Consider the following 17,918-nt stretch of genomic DNA (forward strand, 5'->3'; position numbering starts at 1 on the left):
ACAAGCTAATATTACACCAATATTACTCCATTGTTGACCTTTTACACCAGAAATACCGAGACCAATAAAGAAATCATTCAATCGCAACTTACGGACTTCTCCCATTGATGACGTTTATGTTTATTATTTATAGTCATAACTACACTACTATACTGCACTATACTGTACGACATGTAATAATAGTAATCAAAACATGAGAAATTATCAAATCGGATTTAAGCTTGTCGTGCAAACGCGGACTTCAATATTGACAGGAACCGTAAATTGCGATCGAGTGACTCCTCACTTGGCTTCAGAATTTTCAAAAAACTGAAGATTTCAGTGGGAATAAAGTCTGTTTAAAGTCGATGAAGTGTCATTGATAAACAGTGAAAATCGGTATAATGATATATGTTGCTTATGCAATTATAATATAAGTTTTTGCGACATGTAACATCGGAAATTGTCAAATATCGGTCTTCAATTGGTCATATAAACGTAGACAAAAATGTGCATGATTGAAAATCAGTAAAAGTGTTAAATTTTAGGTCGTTCTTTAAATCTAATTGTTAATAATCACTGGTTACATCCAAATGATTCAGGTTTAATCATAATGTTATATGTAAGTACTTAATCCTGATACTTTCAATATCTAGTATTTGTGAAAACATACACGCACACACACACACACACATATACATTTATATATAATAAATACCGGTTATGAAAGAAACCAGGATCAAATACTTGCATATTAACATACATTATTTGAAATATATATAGTCTTAGAACAATTATTTCTCAGTGAATGTGCAAACAATATAAACGACCAAAGACGGCAATCTCTATAATTCTGCAATTTTGATGCAGAATTCACAAACTTGAAAGTTATTTTTCGAATACATCTCACATTGTTACGTATTATATTGTATCATCTTACCTTTTTTTGATACCGGTATTTACAGCTTACCACTTAAATTTATTTTATTTATAAATCTTTACGTAATATCACTTTTTACTAATATTTAGAATACAAACGGTACACACACACACACACGCACACACACACACACACACATTATATATATATATATAGATACTAAAAATACATAAATAGGTAATAAAGATATAAAATATTTCCAGTTATATATGCAAAGTGAATAGTATGATTGTGCAATGTATGAAGATCTGTGTGTCATATACGTGCAAAAGTTTATGAACAATTTAATTGCACGCGTTTGTACAGTAAGATTTATTTTTGTTAAATGTATCAATTATATGTATAGTTTACGTGATACGACACACTTTATATAAGCATTTCCACGAGATTGTATTGTTTGTATGATCTGAAAACTATCGAAAACTTCATGTGTATTAAAAGTTTATAACTTTTAACTCCCAAAATAGTTTTCTTATATACTAACTTTAACATAAAATTATAATCACATTTTACTCTTTACAAAAGCAAAGCAAGATATTTATTTTTTACATATTAAAAACATAAAACAACAGAAAACTGGAGCAACATCGCAAGATATATAGTGTGTGTGTGAACAATTTTGTTCTTAAAAACAGTATATGGAAATTTCATTGGAATTTTCATTTCACCTGGGCACATCTACACAATATAGTAATTATATTTTTCTTGTATTTCACAGTTTTATGTGTACGATACTACATTATCTGTATTCATTATATTATTCATTATATTAATGAAATATAACCATGAAAAATTACTTATACATATCTTTTTCTATACGGTTTAATAATATACAGTTTATATTTCATAAAATGTTTGCACATTCTTAAGCAATTAATAATTTCCATAATGCCATAATCTATATAACAACAAGCAGAACCAGTCTTATTTGAAATTGAAAGGTAGCCACTTTCAGGAGAAAAATTTAACAATTGTGACATACTTATGTTGGTTTGAAATCCTGGAAAATTAGTGAGTACACGACACGACGATAAATGCATCATTTTCAAAAAAGCATTGTGCTTCATATTTGATGCTGCGACCAATATTTCACAGGTAGAAGTAAATAAAATTTCAAGCTTGTAACACCAGTGACAAGATTCATCATAATTTTCACAGGAATAGGATTTCGATTTTGCAATACCGTTTTTGTCTCATAAACTCATTTATCACACCATGCGCGCTGCCTGTTGCTATAAATTGGTTGTTTGAGGATATATAGCGAATGAAGTGCCAGATATAAGCAACCATCGTCAATGACACGATAAACGCATATACGACTGTTCAGATCTCATATGTACATTTCACCGCCATCCGCACGATAAAATTAGAATTCGATGTTCAACGAATATTCGAAAATATTGTAAGAGACTTTTCAATTTGAAGCTTAGAATGGATAAACCTTACTACTTAATAATACTTACCACCATGTGTGATAAGAGTTCTATTATCCGGTGTAAATGTTAGTGCTCTACATTTTGAATTTATATTTAATCTGCTAATCAGCTCTTTCGTAGAACCATCTAATAAGAAGACCTCACCTCTCCTTCCATATAATGCTATAAAATTGTGGTCAGGAGGATACCTCAAAATTCTGTAAATATTGCAACTGTAATTAATTTATAAAATTGTACTATATCTAGTAATTACATTTGTATGAATTTGTAATCTTCATATTCGTAATTCCATGCGGTAGAGGTATTTTATGTAATTCTTCTTTTTTATCTTCTTTTTTATCTAATCGAAAGTATTAAAATATGCAGAATGCTGACAAATGCGATCAAAACATCCGTTCCCCATTCACAAAGGTTGCTTTGCTGATTGGATTTTTTTCATGTAATATACTGTGTATTTTCTTGTTTGTACAGCCATCACCAAAACCGAGCAATTTATGTCAGCAATAATTATTAATACAATTAGTAAATAAATAATAGTAAACAAATAATCTAATTCCACCTCAATTCTTGAGGTAAATTTATATTATCTGAATACCTGGAAAAAGGAAATGATGCCTGATACACCAGCGACCAGAGCAATTGTACATTTTGAATGAAATTCTACATTTGTGACAATAGGACCTTCTGTATGAGGACTCTTATTCGGTGTTTTGAGTGCTTTGATGTCGATTATATCTTTTGGCAAGCACACAGATTTCGATTTAACCGTAAAACAACATCCCTGTTTAAAAATAGGAAGAAATGGTTAAAGTTCAATGCATATAAGAGTTTTCAGAAATTTTAAAGATGCCAAAGTACCTTTAAGACATCCGAATCATCATCAGATTCATTAGCTGCTTCGAGTTTAGCCCATTTTGGAGTTGGCCCACAAATATTTTATAATGATTCTTCAAATATGTTGCATACGATTTCTCTGGTCTTTTACATGGTAATGTGCGATTCTGTACATCCAAAGCTGCCAAATTCACACTGTCAGCAAACATAACACACATCACTTGGCACATGTATAACATGAATAACATGAAGAGTTGCGTAATTAAATTGAGAAATCTTTGTAATGGAAATATTTAATATTCTTATACTCACGTATAATTATAATCATCATCATCTACCCAAGCGGCTTTCTTTCTTTTATTCTAGGCCGACATCTCCGGTATCGTTTATCACAGAAGAATCATCGTGTTTCAACTTGACTTTCTCATTGTATGTTTATCAGTTTTTCATAATCAGTATCAACAGGTTCATCGTCTTTCACTTCTATCACAGGTTCTTTCTTCAGCAAATTCTTTATAATATCACTGGGATCGCCGAAAAATTTCCTCTTTCAATCTGTGTATGAAATACACATTATATAACCTCAAAAAAATCTCCTCGAATGATCACAATTATTTTGTTCCTATATGCAAATATCTAGCTTCCTCTTCTGGATCACAAAATATTTTTCCCTTTTTCTGTCATAGGAGTTGAAAACTTTTTATTATATAAAACTTGTGTAGTCGTTATCGCGTCTCTTACGCTCGAAACTTTTTTTCCGTATAGTTTCTCCTCCCATTGTCTCATTCAGGAAAATATAACATGCAGCAAACTATAATCTCTAAATAAACTTTACGATTTAATCGAATATATATTCATAAAACTCTCTTCCTCGCAACACTCGCAACACGTATGTACCCGTTCTGTACGCTCCACGTACTTTGACGTACTTATCCGTGCTAACCAACCGACGCCCCTCTTGACACCTCTTGAAAAACGAACGACGAGAATTTCATTCAAACTCATGCACACGCACACGCGCGCGCGCATATAATTATATTATACATGCATGTATACATAAATTAGATCGTATAATAGATAATTTCTGACCCTTCAGGTGAAATAAAATAGTTGTATTCGTATGTTCTTGTAATTTTATGAAACAATATATGTCGCTTAAGTGTACAATTTTAGAAATATGGTCTAAATTAGGAGGAAAAAATACGCAACCATAAAAATAAGTATTATGATATTAGATATGCTACAATTATAACAATAAGATATTATGGCTTCCTCAAAGATAAGCTTAATATTATATACAGTATACACAAATTTTAACGCGTTAACGAGCTCAGTCGTTTTTTCTTGCTTCTTTTTTTTCTTTTGGTAATTAAGTACACACAGTATATGCATATATTTCCCCGATATATAATTTTTTTACAGTTTTATAACATCTCCATCTCAGAAGTAGTGTCAATAGCAAAAATCAAATCCGAGCATATCCGCTCGGTATAAGGGAATGAAAAGTTTGATTCGTCCGAGAGACTTGTATGCAATTTCCGACATGAATATATAGATTACTCCATTAAATCACAATATTGCGTTAGAAAATTGCGTGCGACAGTGCAGCTAATTATTATTAGAACGCCTATGCGTGATACTACAAAAAGTCTGATTATCTTCAATACAGAATATAGACTTATGCGATCAATCGATGCGATTTCTATCGTATATATAAAAGTCTTAGAATCTATCTTCGATGAAAAAAAGGAGAAAGATAAGAGCAAGAATCATCTCGCTTTCTTCTTCATTTCTCTTTCATATCTTTTATCTTTTTTCCTTCATTTTCGCAAGACACCCTGTATATTAATCTCATTTAACGCAATTGTGATATTCTGTATGCTTTCTTGTATGCTTTGCGTAGATCTCGTAAATGCTTTTCTTCCACTAATTCCAACTGTTGAAACGCACGCGCAATAATATCTGTAGTTATTATTCTTGTGCACATAGCTTAAAGCATAAATATACACACACACATACATACACACACACACACACACACACACACACACACACACACACATATATATATATAGGTGTAATATAAACTCTAAGCGAACATTCGTTCGTATAGCGTTATGACTTTTGATTCCACTCTTGTTGAAACAACAACTTTTAACGATGGCGATTGAAGCGCGTATGTTCGCGACCGAACAATTTTTAATACATTTCAGCCATAAGTAGCACAACCAAGGAAGTCCAGCCGGTGAAAGGATGGCTGCCCTTGCCCGCTCCTCGATCGTTGTCGTAATTCTCCCAGAGGTATCCGGTCTCTCTATACTGCTTCATGATATTCTGTATCAGATTCTGCCGCAATTCATTGTACACCTTCCTCGCATCCTCCCGATACGGTCCTTCCACGTTGGAATAATAATATGCGGCCCGCGCCGTCAGATAATTGAGATTTATCCAGACGGGACCGCGCCAGTAAGGCGGGTCGTACTCCGTGTTGTACTTCATGTAGAGCGGGGAAGTCTTCGCGAGCGAGCGTAGCCCGTACTTTGTCCATAGGAGATCAGGATCCTTCAGATTCCGCAATATCATGATCAGCTGCGGCGAGTCGGGCTCGACGATTTGCAGAATAAACGGGAATAGCGAGACGTATCCGAAGGTCGTGTCGACGAATCTCAGTACTGGATTCTCCAACACGACACGGACCATCTCCGAAGGCTGCGTGTGCGGTCGCTGCTTCTGAGCGGATGGCGACGCGGGTGGTTTTCGCAGCGCGACTTTGTCGGTGTGCAAGCCGTAGTCGCAGTAAGCTCGCATATCCGACGACCAGTGCAGCTTATTCAGCAGTTCATTGTCGGACAGGTACTGGTGCGTCTCTTGATATTTGTTAGAGGGGTAATTTAACGTCTCGGCGATTCTGGCCATGACGCGAGCGGCGAACGCGATCCAGCAACGCAGGTCAACGTGACGCTCGTCGTCGTTCGGGTGCGAAGCCCTCGGGTAATCGTCCAAGCCGGAGGTCAATGTCTTGGGATTCAGCTCGCGAGCAGCGGTCGCGTCTCTGCCTCGCCATCTGTACGTGCCAGGCAGATCGCCGACCTGCGTGGTGTTGAACCACGCGAACCATGCCTCCAGACGCGGATATAGCCTGTCGAGTATCTGCAGATGCTTCTCCGACAGCTCGTGCTCCCTATGCCGAAGCATAAAGTCCAACGTCAGGAAGAACACTGGCGGATTCGCGTTCGTGTTGATCTGCGTGACAAACTCCTCCGGCACTTTGGCGAGAGCCTCTTGACCGAGAATCATCTCGCGGGGGATCCAACCCTCGACGTTCATCAGATCGAGCCAATGACACACGATGTCCAGCTCTATCTCCGTGTCCCAAGCGGAGACGAGTAAGCCGTGAAAACCCTCGTCCCATAGGAAACCTCGCGGGAAGAAACTCCTGCTGGGTACGGCGGTGTATAAAGGTGCTTTCCAGTAAGGCACAGGTGTCTTATTGTGCACGCTTTGCACCTGTGCCGCCCCGTAGAAATAACCCACCGAGCCCAACAGATTCGAAAACGCCATTTTCGCGAATGCCACCTCGTCGTCCGTGTATCCCTTCGACTTCAATCTGAAAACGCTCTCGAACTTGTCGGAGAACAGCTGTCGTTGCTTCTCGAGGGCTGCGTCGTAGTGATCGCCCGTTAACTTGTGCACTCTGGTGCCGAAGCTGCCGGATTCGTAGCTCACTTCGATCTCGAAGGGAATCTTTCCCGTTATCTGGGTGGCGATAAAATTCGGACTCGTCTTCTTGCCGTCGTTTGACAGAGGTAACTGTTCGCCAGCCAAGACCACATGTTTCTTCGCGGAGCCTTTCTGGCTCACGAGGCGAAGATTGTAGATGATATTTTCTTTCAACACACTCAGACCGGAAACGGTCGTCACGAGAAAGGAGTGCTCCTCCACGGTACCGCGTATCAGATTTAAATTGATAACAAATGACCCCAATCCTTGTGTGTTACCCTCCATTCCCGTCAAGTGATGATCATCCCCGAGATTGGCCTTTATCCAACCCTTTGTGCCTTCCTCGATCGCGGTGTAAAATAGCAGTGACATTTCTTCTCCTTCGCGTTTTTCCGACGATACCGCGATTCTCGCGGTCCAATCACCACCATGGTGTCCACCAAGTCTCTTTACAAACGTTGTTTTGATGAGCGTAGAATGGTCTGCTATCTCTTGAACACCGAATGTTCTTCCGTCGTGTTCTAGCCATGCGTATCTGACCAAGGAATATATCTCAAGAACTTTTAACGCAAGAAAACAATTTGTGCAATAGAACATCGAGAACATTTTGATTTTGGTACCTCTCTAGTCCATCACCTTGCTCACACCAGTGCCTTAAACCACTACCATCTGGATGTAAGAAACGTGGGAAATACCACATTAAACCAGTTACCAAAGAATGTGGATCTCTCGTCTTTAAACCAAAATAAACACCAGGCCTGTATGTGCCCCAATATCTGTCTGGATGAGCCAAACCAGATGCGGTAACTAGCTATAGTTTTTTAATAAAGTAATTATTAATTTCCTTGTGATTTTAGAAATAAAAATATATTTAATTTTGCATTCCACAAAATTGTAATTATACATATATATGTGTGTGTATGTGTGTGTGTGTGTGTGTGCGTCGCGTGCTATCAATTGCTATCTATATATTGTAAGATTAGGAAATAAATATATATAAAAGAAAACATACCTTTTTTATATCAAATGGAGTATTTACTCTTGTTTCAATATATCCTTTGTATCCAAACCAAGAAGCGACAACAATACATAGAGCAGTAATTACAGCATTTGTGGATAACATACTTTTATTTGATCTAGGTGAGCCTGTATGTTTGGCTCTAGACTTTGTAATTTTTGTCTCGTGTGGTTTGTTCTTTGCCATATTAAATATACTGAAATAAAACAAATCGTGATGCTTATTATTATATGCTTATATTCAAATATATAATATATGTAGTGATAAAACAGAATTAAAAGAAGATATGCAAAAATAAATGCATTCATAATACACATGTAGAAAACGAGATTCAATTGAGATGTGTGATCAAAACCAGTAGTATCAAGTACACAAAGATAATAATGGGTGCTTTTGACATGAAAAAAAGAAAAATAAATCACTTGCATTTCTGTCAAACTTTCCTGATAAGAGACTGAAGGGCCTGAATCTTTCGGTTGTAATTTAAAAACTCATATTAGGGAGTAAAACAAATTTATATCATAGAATAAAGTACGAAGTATGACTCTGTAGTGTTCAAAATATACATAGGGTATTATCTTATTGTGCACTCTCACTCAACATACAAACATATGGTACATGTCGATTTAGGTTATATTCCTGTTATAGAGCATAATGCTTATCGCGCTGCTTATAAAAATCCTACGTAAATTACAGGATGTTTGTTATATTCGTTATGTATATGTACATCATAGCCACGAGTATTGTTATTTACAACTAACGCTTTCTTAGCTAAAGTAAAATATAATACCGGCGTTGCACACACCGGCGATATCACTCAAGTTTGTTTTCTATTGTTGAACTAGTGTGAACACTTTCGAAACTTGAAAAGACATAGTTATATACAGCTGGGACTCGTTGGAAAGAAAGAGAAGAAAAGAGAACCAGCGCAAGGTAGTGCAGCAAGTTCAACAATAGGAAACAAACTTTCTGTCACATCTATCGAACGTAAGCAACATTACTTGTTCAATTTCAGTGGAACGATGGGTCGGAATTCTTCACGCATGCGCGCGAAATGGTCCTTCAACCAAGTATACCCGGTAGGAAAGGAGAAACGTGTAACCGAGTTTGACGAATGTTTAGATGAAATTAGATCAGGGTTAAAGCGAATAGATGAATCAACGTTATAATACAACGCGACACTTACACCGATCAATACCGAGGTTTACTATTGGAAACAGAGTAATTAAGAAAATTGAAAATTTTTAAGTTGTTTTTAAATTGTTCGGGCAAACCCATTGTTGCGCCTGTTCTTGTTACTGCCTTGAGAGAGAGAGAGAGAGAGAGAGAGAGAGAGAGAGAGAGAGAGAGAGAGAGAGAGAGAGAGAGAGAGAGAGAGAGAGAGAGAGAGCATTCTGTCTCTGCATGCGTAAGAAAAGCTGCCATGCGCTGGCGCGTTAGCTGATTCTTCTAATACATCAATCACTCGACTCCTATTGTCAAATTTTTTTATTTGATTTATTCGGACTTATTGAATTTTAGACAACATACAATCGACGTCAGATCTTCTTCAGAACAAACCCGTGGTGAAACGCGAACGGCGTTTTACGCATATGGCAGCAACAATGGACGATAAGCAAGCGCATCAAGCGCACGAGCGACAGGATACTTTTCGATTCGAACCGAAGAAATGATCGTGTTGCTTAACAGTTTTTTTTTATATTTATTTATCCAATAGTTGCATATATTACAAATAAAGCATTAACTGTTTCACAATATAATCATATTCGGGGAAGAGCTTGTACACATTACGCTGTGTTTACATACTCTAATCGTTTGATTAATGTTCTGCGCGCATCACGTACCTCACTTTTGTTCTCTCTTAATTTGAATTATCAAATGAAAACCGACAGAGTGATTTATCTAGAAACACACGGAGATGTGATGCCTTTTCGTTATTGCCCGTCGTCTTTGAATTGTTCTGTTATACTTTTCTTCTTTTCGTTCGGTCGCTACTCCTAAGTTTCCGTCAAATAATGCCTCGAGAGAATCGTCAGCTCGCAAGTGATAAATTGTTCGCGATCGAAGAAACGCTGCGCTATTTGATAGCATGATACCGTGGTGGTGCTTAATTTACGTGCTTGAAATTTTGTTCTTACATATAACGCGGGTCGCGAATGCATTTTTCATTAAAAAACTCGTTAAAACAACTGCGTATATACAATGTGTGTCAGCGAGGTGTATCGTTTAGAGATGTATATAGGTATGCATGTGCATGTGCATGTGTGTGTGTGTGTGTGTTGACATATATTAAAATTAAAAATCGAACGTTCTTTTCTTTATTTCTTCAGGAGAGATTTACGTGTGAAGTGTGATTATTTCGTTTTCGCTCCCTATATATCGTATATTCCATAAAGCCTTAATTGCTGCGAATTAATACGTACCAACTGTTAAATTTAATAATATGGTGAATCGGTGATTTATGCTTGGTTTTTTTTCCCTTTTATATTACTCCTTATATAAATTACATATTATCCTTGTGACAACTCCGAATCAAACGCATTCGCTTTGTCTGTCTGTTAGAATATTATTTATCATTATAAAAGACAATCAATAACAGTCAAAGCGCGCTCGTGTTCGGACGTGAAACTCAAAAGGGAAGAGAGAGAGAGAGAGAGAGAGAGAGAGAGAGAGAGAGAGAGAGAGAGAGAGAGAGAGAGAGAGAGAGGAAAGAAGGGAGAAGGGAGAAACTGAAATTATAGGTCCATACCATAGTGTCGTTGTATGCGTGAAAGGCGCACGATGCTCATTAAGCTGGCCTTTGCTTTACAAAATCCAGCTAGGAATGGAGGTGAACGAGATAAAGACCTCTTTTTTTTTTTTATTTACATAGGAATGTTACGAGTATGAGAATCATAAGATTGTACGTTATTCTAGAATGTATTACTATTGTTACATATATGTATACGTATATATACATGTATACATATGTATACGTATATAGGGGTGATTTGTCTATTGCTCCTTAAGAAAATCTCCGACACTTTGTCATTATGAAACAAAATAATCCTTGGAAATATTTTACATTATTAATTATTGCTCCATTTAGCGGTCAAACTTGCAATGGTTATAGGTATTAACAAATCATTGTCAAATATAATGCAAACGCATTGACACAAATTATTGAATAAATTGAAATAATATGCAATTTTTCATGTGTCAAATATTCTCCTTTTCCCTCTCTTTGTAACGGTCTGAACACATCGAGATATCACAATGCCTGATATATAAGTCGCTCTGTATATATGTATATTATGCATATATGTATATATATATATATATATATATATAAAATTTCTTCTTTATTAAATAATATTATAACGTCAATAATACATTTCCTATCATAGCATCATATCATACGAGAATCTCCTTATAGCAATAGTTTGCAATCTCTCTTACTACATCTTAGATTTTCTTCTGTATGTAATATTCTTTTCTGAGATAAAGAAAGAAAGAAATGAATTAATGAAATATAATTCGACTTATAAATGGCCGGGATACGTAACACAACGTTTATATAATAATTTGTGCTTCATTGAAAGCAGGAAGAGTGCTATAAGATATACAGGATGTCCCAATCATATTATGTCATTTTTTATATACACTATGATTAATATGAAATCGACTTCTTCTTCGGTTTCAATTTAATCGAAAAATCTGTAAGTAGATCTTTTGCTAGAGAGATTCGACGAGAGATCCTGCAAATTGTAGCATCGATAAATCTTGGAAAAAAAAAAAAAAAAGAAAATGACATGTATGCACGTATACAAAAAGAAAAAAAATAATGTTTCGTTACCACAAATCACAGTGATCGTAATCAAAATTGATAGATATGAATGATCTATAATTACATATAATTAGTATGCTAGGAGTTTCACAATCTTGATCAGCACTGCCGTTCTAACAAGCTACCAGCTATAATGATAAGCATATAATTAAACGCTAATCCGCCTATATACCACTGCTTTTTTGCTCATAATAATAACAATAATAACAATAACAATAATAATAATAATACATTTGGTAGAACGTTGGTGACTTGGAAAATCATCCCGTTCTGTTGTCGCGTTTCTTCAGATTCACCGACTAATAATCTAATATCGACATTAAACGTAGGATATATAGCGCAAAATTCAAGCCCCTAGCAAGTGAGTAAACACAAGTGAATAATGTTCTTGTCTAAAAAAAAAAAAAATTGTATCAACAACAGGCATTGTAAATTATATATACATTCTCAATGGAATCTTTTCAACAGCACTAATATAATTTGCCTATTGATTTTTCTCTTTTTTATATCTATTAAATATTTATAAATATAACTTTGATATACCATTCTCTAGATCGCGTGAGATTTCAAATCAACTATCTTTAATACGCAATGAATGGGGTGCAAGTATGAATATCTGTATATATACCTATGCAGATATATAAACGTATAAACATACTTTTTTTTTCCGTATTTATGTATAAATTGCATGTGTGACTGTTCGTAATCGCGTAATCGGCATGTATGCTTGTGTATACAAATGTGTTCGGTACTGCGATGTGTTGCAGTACTTGCTCGAAAATTGTGCTAAACATTTTGAAAAAATAATATTAATATTTACATAAAGTATCTAGCTTAGAGAGAGATACATAGTGTTTCTTTTCCTTCTTTATTATACGATAATATAATATGAAATAACATTTGTATCTTTAAATAAAATGGCAATGTGATATTGTTCCAATTGTTACGAATAAAAACTAAAACACCTCGATGATATCTCTATAGACAAAGATATCAAAGATTATTAATCTGTTTGCAAATCCAATGTAATATTCTCGTATATCACGTTGTGTCATTAATGCGTTGTATCTAAATTTTGACATACTTTCCTAATAGTGTATTTGTGTCGATATTTTACTAAAGGGCTTCTTCTTTTTTACAGATAGTATATCTTCTTACTTATAATGCCTCATAAACTTGCTGCTTGAATGGAAGAAAAAAGAGGGGAAAAGTATGTCCCATGTGCAGTCTCTATTTAAAGCCAATAATTACGTATGACACAATAAATAATTATACAAATTGTCTGAAAGATACAACAGCTCTTGGTAGAGTAGCGCGGCAAATATCAGTGAAATTAGAGTGGTGGATGTTGCTGCATACAATTGCACGTATAATTGCAAAAGATTTCAGTTGTTCCTTTGAAAAAGAAATCTATAGTATACAAAGCAAGTACATATGTGTGTACAATTCATGACATTCTGGTTAATATATATATATATATATTATATATGTATATATATATATATATCCTTTGTTCATTCATATTAAACTATATAAGAAAGCAAGAAGATGAAAAGTGTGTAAAGATTTATAACATTCCCTATTTCTCTTACAAATAATAATATATACATTTCAACAAAGAACAAACTTAACAATCATATCTGCGGCCAGCGCTTGTCACTTAAACATTTAAAAACAGATTCATAAGAACTCTAATGTCTCCTTCGTGTCTCCTTCTCTTCGTTTCCAAATATTAACTTTGATAATTACTGTCTCTCTCTCCAATGTCTGTACTTATCCTTCCTTCCTTGGTTTATCCTTCCGTTTAAATTGACAATACTTCAACGCAAGTGGGCAGACGAATCAGCACATTTGTCACATCTGGCATATGTCTGCGAAATGCACATGAAATCGCGATCTTTCTCAAAACAACACAACACACTGTTTGAGGCTATTTCGCAACAAGTATCTTTGTATTATCTTATTTGAGAGAGAAATATTGTTGTTCGTTCTGAAGAAAAGTATGTCGTGCAACTTTGTCGTACAGTATTAAAAATTTCTGGGTTGGGCATTTCTCCGGACTCTGTGATTTGTATCTCAAACTCAAACACGCAACACGATCGATAATGATTGTAAACGAACTCTTGGTCAAGTTGCATTTCTCAGAAATATGCTGCGGATAACAATTTGCAAGTGATAAGTTACTTACAAATTGATATTAATGTGCTGATTGGACTGGCCAGTTGCGTTGATTACGGTTCATTTTCTCAAGCTGTCTTTGCTACTCGCGCGGCTGGTTGAGGCTGTGCTGGATTCTCCTGGTCCACCGGTACCACCCGCATCACCATTGATGCTGGAGCCTGCGAGAGAAGCGGTGGGCGTTACCGGTGCTGAACGCCTCCTCACTTTTGTTAAAGCTTTATCCAATCTTTGTATGAACGCATCCACGTCGGACCTCTTCATGCCTAATGCTGCCGCAGCAGTCAGATATGGAACTCTGTAATTGCTGTTGTGTGCTCCCCAACCTGTTGAAGATCGAAAGAGAGAGAGAGAGAGAGAGAAAGAGAGAGAGAGAGGGGGGGGGGAGAGAGAGAGAGAGAGACGAATATGTAGTTTGACATTGATTCTATAACCTTTGACAAAGTATCAAACTGGGGTAAAAAGTTGCATGAAAATGATACTGCACACGCACACGTGCATGTGCATATGCATGCGTGTGTTGTGTGTATGTGTGTGTGTGTATACTAGATATCAATGAGTTATCAGTGTTATCAGTGTATCATCAAATATATTAATTAAGGTATGTACCTTCAAACTTATGCGAAACGATGTGCTTAGAATCTGTAGTTGTTATTACTCTAGTACCGCTAACGTTACGCAGAAATAGCATGGATCCTAGCATAGTAACTTGCTTGTTGTCATGCTGATGACTCAGACACTGGAGAGTCATAGCCATAGATATCGGATTCCCCTTGGTATCCAACAGTCTCTCGCCGTGTCTCGTTGCCAGTTTCCCTAGTTCGTCTTTCAAATAAGAATACATTTCCTTACGTTGAGCAATCAATTGTTTGTACCCTGCCATTCCAAGACTCAACAACGTGATCATTACGTCCATGACGGAGCTTGCGCTCGCTCGTCCGGGATACATCTTCGATATGCGATCCAGGAGGCTCTTATCGAAGGAACCTATGATAGCACCACCCACTGGAACTAAAAAGTTCTTGTCCGTGCTTTGAACGAAAGCATCCACACGACCCTTCCTCGATGCTTCTTGTATGAGGTGCATACATCTTGTACTCTGCAAGCTTTTAGCAGTATAGTGCAATATATGTAGTGTAATAATTTTCAGGCAGAATATCTTCAATATCTGCGCAACCGCAACGACCAACGACCGCGCTCTTTCCCTCGCGTTCTCCCTTTCTCCCGTTGTTCATACACATCAAAAATCAAAGAGCGGTACTTTCGGTCGTTTCGGTAACGAGATATCGACTTGCGCGGATGTGCGAGTAAAACAATCAGTAAGTAGGTACTTGTACTTACCCGTACGCATTGTTCACCAAGTGCGGTATATTATACTGAGTACAAAGGGCCGCGATCGCGTCGACGGAGTCGCACGCTCTGGGCGCGAAGCAACTGGTCGTTGTAAGTACGCAAGCGACGCTCTCGCCCAAAGCTGCCATTTGAGCCTCGAGTCTCTGCATATCGGTCTTCAGTTCGTCCCCTATTATTTGCATTTCAATGACGACGGGTTCTAATCCCGCTGTGATTATAGACTTGAAGCTAGATTTTTGGTCGATTCTAGGCCATAGAACATATTTCGCTCGTGGTCTGTCCTGCTTAAGCGTTAACATACACAGAACTAGGCTCATTCCTGTAGCCATTGGCGATAAGAAGCAACCCGCTATGCTCTTCACCCCTGCAATCAAGGATATTTTTATGGACACACATGTGCTGTTGTGCGTCTCAAGTGTCGAATTAAAAGTAAAGCTAAACTTGATCGCTCTTTAAAAATCGAAAATGTGCGCCTCCTTACCCATGTATCGTATGACTTCGAGCACTAAGGAGTTGGTTAATTTGTACATTAAACTGCTGCCAGCAGCCTTTGGTTGTACCTCCTCGAGATCGCCGGATCTTCCTATGCCATGGCCCATACGAAAGTGTCGTCTGGCGACGATGTTTGACACGATTCGCGCTTCGCGTTCACCGACGCTACAGTTTGAGGGGAAATTATTGCTGTCCATTTGAGAGAGGTCCGACAGAAACGCTTCTATCGTTGCGTCGTCCCATCCTTCTTCCGGCCACTTTCGCTGTGGGATTATAAATTTAACGTGTATAAGAGCATCGTACGCTACGTGTGAATATTCGAATATTTTATGTGTATATACATGCGAGTGTTCTGTGCTCGCGCCACTTACGTGTTCAATAAAGTGTCGTATGAGATTTTCGCGAAACTTCTTGGCATTTAGACCTTGTTGCACATAGGTCGAGGGTATGAGCCTCTCCGCCAAACCGAACGCTTGATTATTCATCTTCTCAACTTGGAGAATTTTTGTCAATTGATCAGTCCAACTCTTGTCGAACTCTTAGTACACCATCGCTTTGGTAACTGACAGAGAACAATTACGGTATGATTGTTTTCCCAGAGACTCGGCGCTTCAAGGATGAATGAAAAGCCAAATTTATCGATATACACAACGCGACAATTTCAATCAATTCAAAGTTTAATGAATGCATCTGGTAGTAGTAGATATCTCTCTCTTCCAAGTATTAATTCTAGTACAAGTATAATGTAAGTATATGTAAATCTATCAAGTATCCAATGAATTATTCAATGAGTTGTGTATAATCACAAGTCATCTATCGGTCTGACCGGTTTGACTAAAACTAAAAGATCTGACTTTACAATGCAAAGCTCAGCAGCGTCACAAAAACCGCAATGAAACAATGCTATAACAACAAAGTGAAGATAACGCGGAACGTCATCATCAACAGCAATGCATACTTACAAGTGCGAATTTGTCTGTGCAGAATTGATATGTAAGGAAAAATGGTGGGTTCGGCGAAGCGCGAGTGTTGCATCAAAATACACGAAATAAAAACACAAAGTTTGCGTAAAGAAAATTTATTAATCAACAAACGGCGACGAGAGAAAAACTCAAAGCTACAAAACAGATTGTATCCTCGATATAACGTCGCGCGAGAACAAAAGTATACAGAACAGAATCAAACTGAACATCGTCAGATACAGTACGATGAACACGTAGTGCATGTAAATTTAATAATAAGGTAAAGAACGCAGAGCGAAAGAGAGGAGAACGACGACACTCACGCGATGCACAATAATAAAATATGAAGGAACGTAGAGTGTGTGTGTGTGTGTGTGTGGCACAAGTAGGTAGAGAGAGGTGGCCGCGTTCTCCGGGATGTCGTTTCCGAGAACACACACGAATAGTCCAAAGACGGGAGGGATTCCGTCGCTTCCGTGTGAAGCGAAACTCAACGGGAGGCCGGTGGTGTAGAGTCGCGTTATTACACGGTTCTTGTCATCGCAACGACGGTGGTGATCCGTGCAAACGAACGAGAGCGGATGAATGAGCGGGATGGATGAACAACGTACGATCGAACGATCCGAGAGAGAGAGAGAGAGAGAAAGAGAGAGAGCGACAGCTCGGTCGTCGCGACTCTTTAAAGGTTATGTCGACGCGCTATAGCTCTCGGATCATCGTAGTCTCATCGTCGTCGTTGTCGTCGTCGTCGTTGTCGTCGTCGTCGTCGCGTAAAATTCCATACCCATTTGAGACGCAGTGGCAAAGGCGACGCGCGACACGGACACGGACTCTCGTTAGAGTTAGGAGTGCTCGCGCGGAGGCTGTTGGACGAGAATACGTTGTTCGAAGAAATACGACTCGTATCACCGCGGGTACATGGTTCAGGGACCTGTCAGACCTCGAGCGGCCACACGTCAAAAGTGGGTTGGGCCACGACACGACACGGAGAGCGGTGCGATCGCTGCCGCTGCTGCCGCCTCCGCTGCGCCGTTGCGTTGTCGCGCGTTCTCTCCTCACTATGCTGCACGATATATCGTTTGTCGTGCTTATCGATGTATCATTCTAACGAACGAGAGATTGCGCGTTCATCCTCCGCTTATACAGCCTAAAGGACAACAAAAGGGAACAACTCTGTCCG

The 17,918-nt window shown here is 37.7% G+C and overlaps 3 protein-coding genes across 13 annotated transcripts; all 3 read right to left on the reverse strand.

Annotated features, from left to right (window-relative positions):
* Positions 1–1,426: 1,426 nt before the first annotated feature.
* Positions 1,427–2,336, reverse strand: LOC112588212 (U3 small nucleolar RNA-associated protein 18 homolog). Its single transcript, XM_083287582.1, is given in 5 exon segments — positions 1,427–1,828; positions 1,831–2,025; positions 2,028–2,120; positions 2,123–2,177; positions 2,179–2,336. Coding segments are annotated over 5 exon segments (462 nt in total). The 5' UTR covers positions 2,262–2,336; the 3' UTR covers positions 1,427–1,792.
* A 760-nt stretch (positions 2,337–3,096) lies between these two features.
* Positions 3,097–9,096, reverse strand: GCS1 (mannosyl-oligosaccharide glucosidase). 9 transcript variants are annotated; one of them, XM_025297299.1, is made up of 7 exons: positions 8,718–8,922; positions 8,533–8,608; positions 7,922–8,123; positions 7,530–7,720; positions 3,502–7,444; positions 3,214–3,384; positions 3,097–3,136 (listed from the first exon to the last, which is right to left on the reverse strand). In XM_025297299.1, exons 3-5 carry the CDS (start codon positions 8,111–8,113, stop codon positions 5,389–5,391), a joined length of 2,439 nt encoding a protein of 812 aa, XP_025153084.1. In that variant the 5' UTR covers positions 8,114–8,123; positions 8,533–8,608; positions 8,718–8,922; the 3' UTR covers positions 3,097–3,136; positions 3,214–3,384; positions 3,502–5,388. The 9 variants fall into 9 exon arrangements, with proteins under 9 accessions (XP_025153084.1, XP_011149947.1, XP_025153082.1 ...); XM_011151645.3 differs by having other exon boundaries at positions 8,354–8,608; XM_025297297.1 differs by lacking the exons at positions 8,533–8,608; positions 8,718–8,922 and adding an exon at positions 8,929–9,096 and having other exon boundaries at positions 3,214–3,370.
* A 4,206-nt stretch (positions 9,097–13,302) lies between these two features.
* Positions 13,303–17,878, reverse strand: SecS (Sec synthetase). Of its 3 annotated transcripts, none has more exons than XM_011151662.3 (6): positions 17,523–17,878; positions 16,148–16,338; positions 15,766–16,039; positions 15,273–15,648; positions 14,541–15,037; positions 13,992–14,257 (listed from the first exon to the last, which is right to left on the reverse strand). In XM_011151662.3, the coding sequence occupies exons 2-6, from the start codon at positions 16,259–16,261 to the stop codon at positions 13,992–13,994; spliced, it is 1,527 nt and encodes a 508-aa protein (XP_011149964.1). In that variant the 5' UTR covers positions 16,262–16,338; positions 17,523–17,878. The 3 variants fall into 3 exon arrangements, with proteins under 3 accessions (XP_019699934.1, XP_011149964.1, XP_011149963.1); XM_011151661.3 differs by having other exon boundaries at positions 16,739–17,878; XM_019844375.2 differs by lacking the exon at positions 17,523–17,878 and having other exon boundaries at positions 13,303–14,257; positions 16,148–16,261.
* Positions 17,879–17,918: the final 40 nt, after the last annotated feature.

Source organism: Harpegnathos saltator, unplaced genomic scaffold (assembly GCF_003227715.2).
Source record: "Harpegnathos saltator strain DR-91 unplaced genomic scaffold, Hsal_v8.6 scaffold174, whole genome shotgun sequence".
Lineage (NCBI taxonomy): Eukaryota > Metazoa > Arthropoda > Insecta > Hymenoptera > Formicidae > Harpegnathos > Harpegnathos saltator.

Bases quoted from the DNA above. Each gene is read 5' to 3' on its own strand.
- GCS1 (XM_025297297.1), bottom strand. From the start codon at position 8,972: ATGCGTGAAGAATTCCGACCCATCGTTCCACTGAAATTGAACAA. The intron at 7,721-7,921 runs GTATGTTTTCTT...AAAAAACTATAG, and splicing joins CTCCATTTGATATAAAAAAG to CTAGTTACCGCATCTGGTTT. The intron at 7,445-7,529 runs GTACCAAAATCA...TTCCTTGGTCAG, and splicing joins CAAGGTGATGGACTAGAGAG to ATACGCATGGCTAGAACACG.
- SecS (XM_019844375.2), bottom strand. From the start codon at position 16,261: ATGAATAATCAAGCGTTCGGTTTGGCGGAGAGGCTCATACCCTCGACC. The intron at 15,649-15,765 runs GTAAGGAGGCGC...CCTTGATTGCAG, and splicing joins CGAAGTCATACGATACATGG to GGGTGAAGAGCATAGCGGGT. The intron at 15,038-15,272 runs GTAAGTACAAGT...TACTGCTAAAAG, and splicing joins TTGGTGAACAATGCGTACGG to CTTGCAGAGTACAAGATGTA.